The 16350-nt window shown below is 36.8% G+C and overlaps 1 protein-coding gene across 1 annotated transcript in view; it reads right to left on the bottom strand.

Moving 5' to 3' along the window:
* The window catches only part of METAP1D (methionyl aminopeptidase type 1D, mitochondrial), a 79299-nt gene that overhangs the window by 5679 nt on the left and 57270 nt on the right, over positions 1 to 16350 (bottom strand). Inside the window, exons 2-6 of the mRNA XM_061184912.1 lie at positions 11588 to 11745; positions 9657 to 9806; positions 8104 to 8252; positions 7508 to 7550; positions 4073 to 4236 (exon numbers count right to left, since the gene is read on the bottom strand). Coding sequence (XP_061040895.1) covers positions 4073 to 4236; positions 7508 to 7550; positions 8104 to 8252; positions 9657 to 9806; positions 11588 to 11745 — 664 coding nt within the window. The remainder of the gene's footprint in view (positions 1 to 4072; positions 4237 to 7507; positions 7551 to 8103; positions 8253 to 9656; positions 9807 to 11587; positions 11746 to 16350) is intronic.

Below are 16350 nucleotides of genomic sequence, written 5' to 3'. Positions count from 1 at the left end.
TTATACTGTATTATTACAGTTCATGTTTCAGGTACGGTTTAGAGTTGAAAGAAAAATCTCTCTAAAGGAATTTCATCTTGTGATCATTTTCTTAATTTAATTCCCTTTCATGAGATAGTTTTCCTCAATTGAAGTTTTGTCCAGATAAATTAAAATTCTTGATACACTTAAGCTACATTTTATGACTAAGAATACATTCCCCAAGAGGGCAGAGGAGTACTATATTTAAGTACATACTCTTCTAAAGAAATAAAAATGCACATGAAAATTGTTTTATTACCATTTTCTCATGAACTCTATAAACAGCACTGATTTCCAAATGGTCACATCTCTAATTAAAGGATCTCAAATGGCACCTGATTTTCTAAGTTATGGAATTTTACTTTAATCTTTCCAGATTTTTCTTTTAAGCAGTAGTTTTGAATGCAGGAATGCACAAATTCAAGGATTCCCTTTAATGACAAGGAACGTTTAAGTACAATTAGTAATATTTTTGAAAGCCAACAACTGTTTTCTAAAAGAGTGGTACATTTTTTTGTTTCAAACTGGATCACAAATTACTGTATTTTTCTTACAATAGTGCTGAACTTTTATTTGAGGTTTTCTGTTTCTGAAAAGCAGACATGATGGATTGAAATAAAAGATAATTTATTGCAATGCTTACTTTCATGTGCAGAGAGAAGCAGTGTAATTGTAATTTACAGTAGCTGTCAAGAAAAATCCATCACAGATGACATTAAAATGACTTATTTTGCCTGCGCCACTTATTGTTTAAATGTGCATAATCTAATAGAAAGAGATTATTTTTAAAAATCTGCTTTATATTCTTCTAAATTAATATCAAAACATATACTTATGAATTAAACATTAAAAACCATTCATTGATACTTTCATCATGACATTTACAAGTATAAGTTTAAATTATTTTTGATTGAACTGTCACATATTTGTGATGCATGAATCTACACATTCACAATATCTTCATATGTACAGCTCATATCATCTAGAGGTAATTACAAAAATACAGATTTAGAAATATTTTAAAGCAAATGCAAGTACAGTGAGTATAATAACACTGTAACCTAAAGATCACTAGCTATCCCTCATGAAGCAGAAGGGCACAGAGAGAACTCTTTTCATTAAACTCTTTTAGCCAATGCTTCTTCAGAGATACCATCCTATCCTTTAAGTTTCAGAAAATTTCAAAATTTCCTATAAAGATCACCAGGTTTTTGGTGACATAATACTACTGAAAAATGCTTGAATGTTCTTTTCATGGTGTATCAGTAGAGGGAGGCTATGCAAAAGATGGTGAGTATCTTAAAATAAACGAGGCTGAGTTGAAAGATGTTTGTCAACCTTCGGTCTGTAATGATTCCGAATATTTTGGGCTTAAAGGTGGAGACTGTTTGTTTATTTACTTCCTTGAGATTTTGCCTGAATGAGAAAAGGCGAAATAATAGATGTCCAGAAACACTGCCTTAACACATCAGAACAAACATTTGTTAGAATTGGGGCCAGTTTCCTCCTCAGTGGCAGACATAGACCATCTAAATAATGAAATGCATTAGGGTAAACGAAAAAGTTCATTGTCTGTTATTTTTCACATAGTTTCGTAAGTGCAGTTGTCGGGACTGATCTGGTTTTCAAAGGAGCTTGTACATGCAAATTCACCCTCTGCGAAAACTGACCTTTGTATCCAGATAGCTAAAATCCAATGTCACTTTCAATTTTACTCTTCTTCTTCTTCTTTTTTTTTTTATGTAGCTAGAATTAATGTAGTGAATATGTAATGAAATGCATTATCCTGCATGGAGATTTATCAGATTTTCCGACTGAATGCTATGCTTTGCTAGTACTAGCTGGAGTTCACCTGCATGTTGGTGTGGCGTGTGGCTCTTTTTTGTAAAGAGTTAAGTCGTACACAAAAAAAGGGAACAAAGGTCAGCACCCAGCCGCCACTTGAATGTGAGATTTTTCTTTTTATTCCCCTTGATGTATACTAGGCTCTGTGTTATTAGTCTTAATGATGGAAAATTGTAGTGTTGATACAAATCTTTTTTTCAAAGTAGTAGGCGGGAGCTCCATTTGTTAGTAAGTTTTTTTGTGACTAAAAGCCACGGACAGTACATTTATGTAGCAGTAAAAGGCCTAGATGCTCTTTCCATAGCAGAGCTAATTATTCCTACTGTGACCTTACTGATCTAGCCTGTTCCTAGTACATCTCATCTGCACGCCTGTTCCTCTGTGTAGATGGTGTCAGAGAATATGAAAAACCCTATAATGAAACCATTTTCATGATGGAGAAAGGCTACTGGAGTTGCACTTGCTACAAAGAGGCTCAATTATATGAGTAATTGTGATAATTTTCTACATTCATAGCCTTCAATGGGGAAAAAAGAATGAGAGCCACAAAGGAAAATTACTTTAACAAGAAAGTACAGAGAGTAAAAATGGAAGAAGAGACAAAAAAAGGGAAAAAATAACCAGAAAAAGTTTAAAAAATAGATCTGGAGGGAGGAATAGCGAGACAGGGAGAACAACAGAAATGCTCAAAAGCCCATGTGCAGCTGTGTTGCACAATTAAATTGAATTTTTTTTTCTGCAGTTGATGAATGTGACTACTGCAAATGTGCCTCTGTAGTTAGCTATCATTTGTTGTTCCGTGACAGGAAAAGGATAATTACCTCTCAGAGAGAATCAAAGGCTGACATGCCCTTTAGACACAGCCATGAATGCAGAGCTCGATAGAATGCTTGAATAAGAATCTAGTGTTCTCTGCCCCCTTCTACTGAAGAATAAATTTTGTTAAAATGCAAGAGCACCACCAGTAAATTTGTTGAACCCTAGGTGTTCAAAAATATGAGGTACATCTATCGACTCATCCCATTTGCAAAAATAAAACTGCATTTTGAATTCATTTCTATTATATTCATGGACAGTAAGATAGTGAGATATGCATTAAATTTCTTTTCCCAGTAGGGGTCTGATTCAACATTTCCTATGAAAGAACAGAGAGACACTATCCTTTTTTCCCAGGCTAGTTAGCCTATAATTTAAAACTGTCAAAAACACAATTTTGTTCAAAGTCTTCAATAAAAGCTTCTCGCATATAACCCAAAGAGATTTTACTAAAGTTTGATTCCGACACTGTTACAATATTTTTAAAGCCATAAATACATTTAACTGATATTTTACTGCCTTTTTTCTTAAAGTATTTGAAGGCTTACGAAGAAAAAAGGCAGCATCTTTTCAAGGTGACTAAGCCTTCCATCCTTCAGACAAATGGGAAGTATTCAATGGTTCATATTAATGAGAACAGTACTTTAAAAGGTACTGATGTGATCATCTTTAACAAAATATGTTACTGTTAAATGAAAACACATATTCTGTATGTCTACTTCAAAACAGTTATGGGGGAAAAAAAGAGATCTAAAGTAGGTAACACATTACAAAGAAAAGTCTTGAATTTGGAAAATACACATACTCTCAAAAAGCAAGCATAGAAGGCTGTGTGGAAAGTAAACAATGGTTTATAGGAAAAATGAACCAGACCAAAAAAAAAAAAAAAAAAAAAAGACAGAAGATCACCTTTTCAGGCTGTTTGTTAATCCACCAATTTGAAAGGTAAGGCTTGCTTGAGCTAATGCTTTTTATCTTTCTATCACAGGAATATGTTTCACTTCATGCCTTTATAAAATCTAGCTTTTCTCCTGTCTCATTATCCAAGAGCTGGGATACTTACCCCTTCTTAGTTACTCCTTCCACGTTTGGTGTGATTTTGAATATAGGAACACTACAGACCAACATGTCAAGCTAAAACTAAAGCAGTCACATAAATATTGCTTGCTGCTTCTATAAGTTTCTTTGCTGACCTGATATAATTCACTTAAAAAAAAATTTTTTTTTTTAAAACTCAGGGAACAACACAGCAGCCTGGCAGTTCACATACTGATATCAGACTGAAATGATGGTTCTGAATAGTAAAACATGTCATCAACTTTATACCAAGCCACCAATAACCTTTGTACCATTTGCCAACCCTCCCTTTACTTGTCAGTGTAAGGCTTACCTGATTGTGTTTCCAATTACAGAGAAGGGAGCCCCCGCTCTGCAAGCAGCAATTGCTTCATCTCTACACCTCCTGGCAACCTCCACTAACTTTTTACCACATTCATCCACATTGCCCACCAAAAATGTTTCAGAGGTGTCTCCATGGTAGCCATTGTAGTAAACCTAAACACAGGCAGAAATTTAAAAATAGGTCCTGTTTAAACATCTACTCTCCTAAATTCTACATTGCATTCATTTATGTATTTAGTAGATTCATGTGTTTCACCCTTCCAGAATTACTGTCAAGTTTACCTACAAAAAAAGAAGAAATAGCCTTACAGAAATTACGAAGAGGAAGACATGCAATGATATTGCAAAATTTTAAAATAAATTCGTGACTAGTATGGCTATTTCAGCATTAGGATTAGCAATGTTCTTTAACATTTTGAGTCCTCATTTTATTTCTGAGACAAAATTATATATGCAGAAATAGTGACCAAAGACACTGACCCACAATTACTACAATAGGTTTAGAGAATCCAGAAGTATTTAACACAGTGAAAAGTTTCTTCAGTGTCATAAAGATACTTATCTTTTATTTACCAGTCCCACACTTGGAAGTGATAGATAATGGCAAGAAGAAATAAGATAGACATGTTGGTGTTATAACAGACAGAAGGAGAATTCAGTTCTAAGAACTGAAGTGGCTCAATATCGGAATGAAAAATGTTATAGAAAAATCCTGTCTGGAAGTGGAATCTTAATCAAATGTTCCAGATAGCAGAATGTTAACAGAAAACACTATACATGGATTTTTAGAGAATCAGAATGTAACAAAACAGGCTTAAGAATAAAATTACAGAAAATAGCATTTTATCTGTCTTCAATGACTCAGAAGACCCTGTAGGATCTTGAAAGACACCAGATTCATTATAAAAATCAATAATTACCAAACACTGTAATAACTATAGAAGGCAGAGGAGACTGGTTGAACATTGATCCTTTGATATAGCATGGAATTTGCTATTTTGCATAAACGTGTCCTATGTAATTATTTTTCACATTTCTCTTTCTCATGAAATAGAATGCAGAAACTGTAATAAGAAAGAGATTTATCTGAGCTTTCTGTTTTAATACCAAATTAATATGTATACTCTTCTGCTTAAAAAATATACTCTTGTATACTCTGTGAGGGAGGCAGGAGAAGTCTTTATTTTATCCTCACTTTATAAGTCAGGAAACTGAGGCACAGACAAGTAACTTGTCAAAGGTTAGTGGCAGAATACAGAGGTAGAACCAGGTTAATATGATGGATTATTGGCTTCTAATCAAGTGTTTTCGCTACTACATCAAATTACCTTAATTACCTTGCAATAAAACAATGTTTTATATATTTATTCCCATTTGTAATCCAAGAGAGTACAAGTTTTGATTTTATACACAAGTATATAACATTTACTAATAAAGAGTAATTATTAAAACAAAATTGTAACTCTGAATGTTTGTATAGTTGCTATTTAAGTAAAAATGTATTTTAAAAAATCTTTATTTGCCTTTTCATATTACTTTTTGCTAGCCTGTAAAATGACTACTTGAAAGATTCAATATATATGGAAATAATACTTTTGAAGGTCTGTGGCAGTTATCTATAATTACTGTTTTTACTCACAAACTATTCTTGTTTTATACTTCATTTATTTAACAAATACTTATTGAGCAACTAATATGGGTATCACATTATCTTTTTTTAAACATTCAACTTTCAAGGGGGAAAGAAGCCTATTTTCTTGTGATATATACTAATGTAAACAATTACAAAATGCAATGAGTATTTTCTGATAAAAGTATAGGATCTAATAATGGAGTCTTTCACTTAATAAAATATTTCATAAGAAATATAATTTAAGATACTGACCTGTATGTTTTCTTGGTCCCTTCACATTTCTAGACACTTGAAAATATTTCACTTTGACCATTTTATTGTTAAAAATGGACTTGTTTATTGAAAGTCTTCAGGAAACTTAGAAAAGGCATGGACTATTCTCTTTGGACACATTGGAAACAGGAAGGAAGAGTATGCTGATTTCATTCAAAGACGCAATATTTTATTAGGGGGTGATTAGGTGAGATAATAAATGAAGAGCCCCCAAATCAGGTACAATCCAAAAGAAAAGTGCATCATGAAAAATACTTCATTTCAGGTACACTTCATAAAATACTTCCTTCTACATATTCTGAGTTGGGACGATAGCAACAATATATGTAGAGCAAATGTTCAAGTATTCTAAGTAGGACAAAATGATATAGGAAAGAGCATCAGCAATAAAAGAATATTTGGCTATATCCTCAGACAAATTGATATGAAGAAAAAAAGCTGAATTAATTTAAACAACTAAAAATTGGACTGAACTAAACTACTAGATGCCAATCTCCACCACATTCCCACTCCCACCTAAGGTTCATGGTCTGGATATGAAATCACTATTATTAAGAATATTTCCTCATTAATAGAAACTGTACTCCTTGAATGCTATCTCAACTAGTTCTCATCAGATGTTTAATTTATATTTATTTATTTAAAATGTATTTATTAATCATCAGATGTATAGAATTTATTTACAATCTCCATAATCCAAAGGTACCATTACAAATTTTTTTAGTAAAACGAACTGCCAAAGCACAAATAACCCAAGTCTGAGAATAGTGAAAGGCTAAGGAAATTAGAAAAGGTTAGAGCTTGTACAGTTTGAAGATCCTGTGTTAAATTACTTGGGGCTGTTATTTAAAAGAAAGGCTGTTAACCATTTGGTGAAAACTGAAGTTCAGAGAGAAAAGCACTCTGCTTGTACGCTTTGAGTTCAAGGCTCTCTATACCAGAAATGGAATACAACGTTACCTTCAGGGATTTTAATAAATCTAAGGAACACTGCTAGCAAAAGAGTTGCTGTCCAAATAGACTGACACACACAGGCCAATGTAGCCCCTAATGACAGAGTAAGATAATGACAGGCCCCACTCAAAATCAGCAGGAAGAGGAAGATCAATCTTGGCAGAGTGAAGGAAAAATGCTGGCTTTCTTCGCGTTAGCTCATCTCATACATATCTAGCTTCAGCAGCTGCCCAGTGCTGTGGGCTCTGCATTAACTACACAGTGGATCAATAACAATTACACCTTCTCAAAAACATGACACATAGCAGGATTGGGTTGACATTTCACTTAGGCCAACATTGATCTCAGTGCATCTGATTCCAGCCCTAAATTCAAGTCAGGCCTGGGTTTACTTGGAATAAACACAGAGTTAAAGACAAAAAAGGAAACCAGCTGCTTGTGTCTGGGTCTAGAAGTAAACAGCACTTCCATCGGTGCAGTTCACATTTTCAATCCACTCTTCTTCTTGTTGCTACCGGCAATTCTGAAGTTGATCAAAGACTATTTTTTATATGATTTACTCACCGTGACATCAATGTTGATAATATCTCCATCCTGAAGAGGTCGACTGAAACATAAACAGGAAAAAAAATGGTGACAGACAGATCCCAATAAAAGGAATATAAAAATAAATATCTAATGACTACTATCACAAGCCTAATGAGTTGTGATGATAATTCAGAGTGGAGAAGGAATGAATGGAATAACTATATCTAATCTTTAATTTATGTTAGTCACATCAATTTTTACTAGAAATACCTAAATGAACATGTATTGTCACTGGTAAAAAATCTACTTATTCTCAACAAAATATACTTAATAGTTACCTTAATTTTACAAAGAGCCAAAGCAATAGTAGATGGTTAAAAATCTAAGATGGTAAAAGAAACACTTAATGCAGAACCACTTTTTTGTATTACATATTGCTTTAACAAACATTAAATGGTGGTATTACGTCCATTTAGAAGCAAAATACTTCAAAATTGTTGCTCTACCATAATCAGCTTCAAAAGTTTGCAGGTAGGTTTCAATTAAACTCTAGTGTCTTTCAACATATGTTATAGATCTTAGTTTCATGTTTTAGTTTCCAAAGGAACAATATGTTATTAAGCAATGAATACCTGTCAGGAATACCATGACAAAGCACGTTGTTTACAGAGGTACAAACAGATTTTGGAAAACTTCCATAGCCTAGAGGTGAGGGATAGGCATCATGACTGATGATTTCCTGATGAACAAGAGCATCTATCTCTTCAGTTGTCATGTCAACCTAAAATATTAAATAAAGAAATTGTGGAGCGACAGTTGAAGACACTTCCTGTATTTATTGACTATGCCTATAGCTACAGCACTTCCAGATGAGGCTGTATAAATTTACTGTGATAAACTTGTGGTACAACATTTTAATTAATTATGATTAACCTTAAAATCCTATTGTGCCTTTCTGACAACTGTTTCGGTATATGATGGTGTTATGGACTATTAGGAAATGGACATTTTAAAATCTAAGATCCTTTCAATCACCTGTGAGTCATTAAATGACATGACTCCTTTTTAGCCTGAAGGTTTAAAAAATATGTTCTGTGGCAATTCCTTCCTCTTCTTCAATGGTTAGTGCCCTGGGCTAACCGAAGCATATAAATTCTCAAAAGGATCTTCAATTTAGATGACAAAGCTTGAAAAGTAGGTCAAACCACACCTTTTTATCTCAGCGAAACATTACATGGGTTTCGCCATAATGGCATGGAGGTTATGGATCATCATTTAAAAAACTAAGTCTGATACATTTTGTAGAGATTCGGCTTCAGTAATCTTGATTTCTTTCATGCCTAAATAAATCAGTGTGTTTTCAAAAAACATTTTTCCCTTACTAGAAGGTATCCAGTTGCTCCCAAACTAGAAGAAAACTGAAATCAAGTTTTGTGGGCACATGAGGACTATCTCCATAAACTCATAAATCATGAGCAAAATTCTAAAACAAAATCTTTTATTAGAAAGTATTTCTTCGAGAGTTTTCTTTATGTTATTTTATATTCACATTATGGTTAGTTGTGTTGCTATAACAAGTCTATTACACAAATGATACACTAAGTGTTTCATCTTTGAGTCTCACTTCCTAAATTCTGCCCACCTTTTGGAAACTACAGTATTTTCTTTTATGATCCTTACATAGCAGGATTCAGATTCAGTTTCAGATTATCCCGAAAGACCTAAATCTTATAGTAAGATAGCTGTACATAATTACATTGCTGAATTACCTATAGCTTACTGTATCTGGTCTGATCTTTCTTTGCAGAGCCAATGTAAGAAAATAAGAGACAAAGGATGAGGCAAAGCAACTCTTCAGGCACACGGAAATAATGCGGGGAATAAAAGCAGAAACTACAGGCAGGAGTAAGAGGGGAAAAGTCAAAGCCATCTGCCATGGATCAACTTGGATAGGCCGATTGTGCTCAAAGTATCTCCAGAATTCTGCTACTTAACATCAAATTTGTATTTTCAATTATCTCTTGAATAAACACAGAAATAATACGATCCCTTTCCCCTATCCCAAGGCTTTACTTAATTTTAACAAATTAGATGTGTACAAAAGAGAGGTAAAGGGAAAGGGAAAAAAGGGGAGGAGGGTTTGTTGCCCCTTATGTAAGTCTTCCGAGGCTTGGTGAGATGCCACCTTTAAACTCTTCCCGGCCAGGAGGAGGACATGGCGGGCCAGCTGACAAGCCTGACGAAGCCCTTGAATCTGATCTTCATTCTTAACTTCTATGCTGTCTCCCCAGTCGGGTACAATGCCTGTCGTCACATAGTCTGGCTTCTTTATGTGCTTGAGGAAAAAGGATTGAAAACGAAGATCAGAACGCAGCGCATGACAATGGGATCATTTTTTCGGACACAGCCTCCTGCTTCATGGAGCTCTGCCCTTCCTGCCGGAGCACCGACCTCTGAAGCCAGCACAACAGACCCTCCAGGCTGCCCCCAGTTCCTTCCCCTGCCCTTTTGAACTTAACATGGCCTGTTAGTGCTGCCTCTGGATGGTCTGTTAACCTTTCTGTGCTTTGAGTCACACTGGACTGAAGGAGACTTCTGGTCAAAACAAACAGGAGTTTTCTTCCTTCTCCAACCCCATTAGAAGCCTACTGCCATTGATAACAAATAGCACCAAGCTTCCCAATTGCCAAATGGTTAATTAAGAGCACTTTCATCTCCTCCACACAAAGATAAAATTTATGCAGAGGATAGCTCACAACACCCTCTCCCAATGAATATATGTAAAAGGCTGACTGTCAAGTTCACGGACGCCTATCACATATGCACTTCTCTTACACTTTGCAACTGTACCCAAACTAAGAAGGAACTAGAGGACAAAACGAAACAGCTCTCTTTCCTTTTCCTTTCTTTTTTTTACAAGTACATAAAAAATACTTTGAACACTTCCATCATTTGTCAGAAACAAACAAACTCGCCCCTCCTCTAAAACTCAAAATGTTCAACTCTGATCACCCTTGGAGAACATTCTGCACCACTAACTTAAATCCATGGGCAGTATTCAGAAAATAAATACTACCTTACACACAGAGCTCCTTTCGGTCCCAAGGTTTTGCACAGCTCTTTACAAACTATTTATGGCAACCGCTACATAAGTTTTGTTGAACAGTACCCAGTAAGGCTACACAGCAGCTGGGGACAGGAAGCTGAGAGAGATAACGCTATTCAGTGGACATCACAGCATCTCTGGAAGGGCTGAGGTGAGGGCTCTGCACTTTGTGAACTGCATCATGCAGGATTTAAGGACCTTCACTTATTCTCGTGTTCAGATGGGCCTTTCTGACACAAGTAACGCCATTGCTTGGGCTGCAGCAGCCGAGCTCGGGGTGAGCATCTTCTCTGCTACAGCTTTACCACCAGCACCCACAAAGCACACCCGGTCTCCCACAGCCCCACCTCCTCTCTCTTTGCAATCTGGCCAGGTTACAACCACAGGCAGAAGGGCTGTTGGCTTGTCACTGAAATTCTAAAACAATACATTCACCTCTCTGGAGACTTCTTTTTTCTTTTCTACTAAGGAAATACCAGAAACATACTCTGGGCTCTGGTGGCCTGTCTTGTCAGCCCTTGTCACAAAAATGGGCCACTCACCTTCAGGGAGTATGATATACTTAATGTGCGTTTACTGCAAAAAAAAAAAAAAAAAAACAGAAAAAGAGGGAAAGCAGGTGACTTTTGTGACAAATCTATATTTCTTTCACCTATTCTCGTTCTTCCTAAACGATCCCCACACTTCCTTTACATTGCATTTTGGAAAAATGGACAGATTGTCTATAATCTTATCTTCATGGTAGAAATTTAATATGGAAATTTTCATGATAGAAACTTAAATTCTAAGTGAATTAAGCAGTTATAAGCTCAGTGCTTTATTTAAGAAAATGAATATTATAGAACTGCAGGATGTTAAAACTTCCCAAACCACAGTTTTAAATCACAGACCAAGTTTAAAAATTATAATTCAGACAGCTCAGAAATCAAAGGTGCAAAAACACTTGATCGCTTCTGCAGTTAACCTTTATCTTGGCTGGAAAAAGCAGCAAATAATAGGCAATACAGTACCTTAGGGACTGGATGAGCTGAAGAAACTGCAGCCGGCAAAACTATACTGTGTGAAATCTCTCTTTGTCTCCGGAAAAAGAAATTTCTTCTTTGTTGACTGCTTGACTGCTTGTGTAAGTAGATATGATTGAGTGGTGAAGAGAAAATCCTGTGACAACCTAGAAGCATAAATAGACATATCTTAAGTAAAAAAAAACCTACTTAGTGCTACATTTTAAGATGTTGCGTTGTTGTCTATTAAATCATTATTATAATCCTTTATTGGCTCAAAAAGAAAAAGCCCCAAATAGAAAGGAAAGCAGTGGTATTCTGAGTTCTAGTACAATAGTAGCAAAGCATATTTATTAGCTAATAGTATGTTTACATAAATGTTTGACAATGGAAAACTCTATTCTAAGGGGAAACAAACATATAGAAACATCTGCTAAACACCAGGTCTATAAAAAGAGCAATTTCTGCTGTGGTACCTTAAAAGCAGCCATGTCCAGGATGACCCTAGATTCAGGGCACTGTTTGGGTGGCTTTATATTCTTTAAAGCCGTTTTCCTTTCACGAATCCTGGACAAATTGCCAGCTGCACTTTTTGCCCTCGATAGGATTACTACTCTGTGTTAAGTTCATGTGCAGCGAGGCATTATACTGAAATTCATTGTAATGAATGCTCAAGTCAGATAAAGACTAAATAGCAAAACTGTAGGGTGTAACCCTGAAAGAAAACGAATGTAGGGTCCTAAAGTACCCACAACAGGAATTTAGAAATATCTATCAAAATTTTAAATGCACACATCCTTTAACTCAGCAATTCATCTCCTAGGACTCTACTGTATGCAATGATGGATGTTTGAAGATGAACTGTAGCACTGTTTGTGGTAGAAAAAAATGGGAAATAATCCAAATGTCCATCCGTAGGGGACTGGTTAAATATATTATGGTAAATCTATACAACAGAAAACTATAGAGGTATTAAAGAGAATAAGCTAAATCATCTCTATGTATTGACATGGAAAGAGGTCACAATATATTGTTAGGAAAATAGCAAATGCTGAGCAGTACAAATTAAAAGCTCATTAAAAGGAGCTTATGTAAAAAGCTCATGTAAAAAGAACTTATATATTTATACAGGCTTGTATATGCCTATAAAATTTCTGAAAATTGATATTCATCAATAGTGGTTATTTCTGGGGTATCTGATTGGGGCTGGGGTGGGGAGGAAGACTTCCTGATTCCTTCTGTTTTCTTCTATACTGATTGACTTCTAAAAACATTCACTTGCATTATTTTTATAATTAAAACAATAGTTTTAAAAATCCCCAACATGCCATAATTGCATGTCAGGGGTTGGCAAACTACAGCCCAAAGGGCAAATCTGCCCTGCTGCCTATTTTTATACAGCCCCAACCTAAAAATGATTTTTATATTTATAAATGGCTGAAAAAAATCATATTTTGTAATGTGAAATTATACAATATTCAAATTTCAGTGCCTGTAAATAAAGGTTTATTGGAACATAGCTACACTCATTCACTTACAATTAGCCATGGCTGCTTCTGAGCGACAGTGGCAGAGTTGAGTAGTTGTGACAGAGAACATATGGCTCACAAAGCCTAAGATATTTACTACCTGCCCCTTAGAGAAGAATTTTGTCGACTCCCGGTCTAGAGCACTGGTTCTCAAAATGTGGTACCCAGACCAGCATATTAGTATCACATGGGGAAAAGATGCAAATTCTTGGGCCCCTCCTCAATTTACTGACTCAGACTCTGGGATGTGGTCAGCAATCTGTGTTTTAACAATCCCTCACCAGAGTGATTCTCATGCACACTAAAGTTTGAGAATTACTGGCCTAGAGTAATCTTTCAGCTGTGAAACATAATGGAAACACAAATTGCAGGTGACTATTAGCCCCAAAACTCAAGATCTCTAAGTGAATGGGAAAAAGGCACAGATGCAAACAAACCCCAATAGTCATTGATTCAGTGTCCTAAGTTTCACTCAGTTATGTTCTTCCAGAAAGCTGAAAGTAACATTGTTGAATCAAACTTACAGAGGTGTTTCAGGTATTATTTTAAACAATTCCAAATACCAGACAAAATGCTGCCAGTAATATCACTTCTTAAAAAAAAAAAAAAGTTGCTTGATAGAGGCAGGTACATATTCCCTAAAGCTTGTAAAGTACAATATTTCCCTAAAGACAACACCACCAGCCCCAGGATGTTAACTGTCTATGAAGGGCAGGGTAGTTTCCTAGTAGAAGCAGATGGTTGGAAAGCAGAAGCCTGGACTTTTGTCTCAGCTCTACTACTTGTTAGCTGTGTGGCCCTGAGCAAGTGTCTTGTTTTGAGTCTCAAGTGAGAATTAATTGGAATAAAGTCTGTGAAAGTGCCCTTCATTTAGTAGACGCTCAAAAAATGGTAGTTCCTTCAAGAATACTTGAAAAGTAAAATGAGAAAGAAACCCTGGGCTTCACTATAGCTTCTAATACTGAGAACTTATTGTGTGTCAATTACTATGCTAGGCCCTTTACATATGGTAGCTCATTAATCTTCCTGAGAACCCTGTAAACTGTAAACTGTCATTACTCCATTCCACAGTTGAAGATACGGAAGCACACAAAGGTAAGTAACTCTGCCAGAGTGCCAAAGCTGCGGGGAAGCAGGTCCAGTTGCCTTCATGAAGTATATTGCTCTCCCACGCGTGAGAAAAAGATGAGCTAACAACACACAAGGACACACTCTGAAAATGTAAAAGCCCTCACAAAAGTAGTAAAAGTTACCACTACTATTATTTTTTTTTGCAAAAGTGGTGATGGGTTGACCTAATCCATCCTCTTTCTCAAGCCAAACTCCCTTTGCTGACCAAATACATGCTGTAGAGGTTTGGCTGGGCAGTCTGTGGACACAGAATGGAAAATCTGGGTCCCAGTTAAAGCCAAGAAAAGGCTCAGGTGGAATCAATCCATGATTCTGGGCTCCCTAACTGCATCCCTAGGTAGGACCAAAGACAAGCTCCCAAGTGTTTCCCTTCTGAGAAAAGCATGTATTATGATGACTATTAATAACGATAACACTAATAGAAATAGAAAACAATAATAGTGGTTAACACTTAATGGCCAGTTTCTTGAATTAAGCACAGTGCTAGGTGCTCCACACACATTAAGTCTTACAAGTGCTGTTAGGGAGGCGGGCAGCTGTTGATGTCACTATTTTATGGATGAGGAACAAAGGCTCACACCTCTGGTGGCCCCAGCTAGAGTCCTCGAAGTCCAAATCCAGGGCTGTGTCTGCCGCTCCAAGCTGCCTTTCAACAGTGTGCACGGGCTCTAGTAGCTGGCATGTTTTGCTATAGCATGTGTTTTTTCAGGGACTCAATTTCAAAGAAATTTTTTTTTAATCATGAAAAAAAATAAACATCATGGAACCAGCCAACATTCAGAATGAAGGTATTTTTCATGAAAAGTCTTAGAACTGATTTAACTGGGAGGCATTGTAGTAGTGAAAATAACACGAGCTTTGAAGTCAGATCTGAATTACCAAAACTTCTGAGCCCCACTTTCTTCACCATTACATGGGAATAGTAGTGCTTTGCTCACCACCAGGTTGTTGTGAACATTAGCTGAGATAACACATATCCCTAAACCATCTTTTAAAAGTAGGCACTCCATGGGGGAGCTCCCTGATGGCCTAGTGGTTAGGATTCCAGGCTTTCACTGCCATGGCCTGGGTTTGATCCCTGGTTGGGAAACTGAGATCCCGCAAGACACGTGGTGCGGCCAAAAAAAAAAAAAAAAAAAGTAGGCACCCCATAAATGTTAATGTCTTTTCCTTTCTCTTCTCAACACTCTACATGTCTCCCTGTGGGCCTCGAAATTTACTTATTCTTTTATTTGACAATTACTTACTGAGCTCCTCCTACATGCCATGCTTTGGACACGAGGTGAACCAGGTGACAAAAGTCCCTGCCTCATGGAGCTCATATTCCGTGGTGCGACACAGACAAGAAGCAAACAAATACATTCGATTATATCAGATGGTGATATTCCTGATGAAAAATGGGCCCGAATGACACCGCATTGGAGCTAGAGGTTCTTCTCCTGGTCCTGCCAGGAGCTAACTGTGTGACCTCGAGCAGTAACAACAGCAGCGAACACTGGCTGAGAGCCTACCGGTGCCAAACTCTGTGCTGAGCACTTCACAGACACTATCAACTGCTACAGAAGGTTTAGTAAAATGAGGACGTGAACTTCATAATCTTTGAGGTCTATTTTTTTTTTAATATAAAATTTATTTATTTATTTATTTATTTTTGGCTGCGTTGGGTCTTTGTTGCTGTGCACGGGCTTTCTCTCGTTGCGGTGAGCGGGGGCTACTCTTGGTTGCGGTGCGCGGGCTTCTCATTGCGGTGGCTTCTCTTGTTGTGGAGCACGGGCTCCAGGCGCGCAGGCTTCAGTAGTTGTGCCTCGCGGGCTCTAGAGCGCAGGCTCAGTAGTTGTGGCGCATGGGCTTCGTTGCTCTGCTGCATGTGGGATCTTCCCGGACCAGGGCTCAAACCCGTCCCCTGCATTGGCAGGCGGATTCTTAACCACTGCGCCACCAGGGAAGTCCCTGAGGTCTCTTTCAGCTCTGACATGTGTGCCTTCATTCAGCAGCTTCTGACTGTCATGCTATGTCCCAGGCAATGGGACGATGTAGAGTCTGATCAATTTTAGGACTCATGAAGATTTTTTTCAATGCAGCTGATAACACGAAAGAGAGACCATCTTTATC

The sequence above is a fragment of the Eubalaena glacialis genome, chromosome 1 (assembly GCF_028564815.1).
Source record: "Eubalaena glacialis isolate mEubGla1 chromosome 1, mEubGla1.1.hap2.+ XY, whole genome shotgun sequence".
Classification (NCBI taxonomy): domain Eukaryota; kingdom Metazoa; phylum Chordata; class Mammalia; order Artiodactyla; family Balaenidae; genus Eubalaena; species Eubalaena glacialis.
Note: the sequence above shows the minus strand (reverse complement) of the source record. Positions and strands in the feature narration are given on the sequence as shown.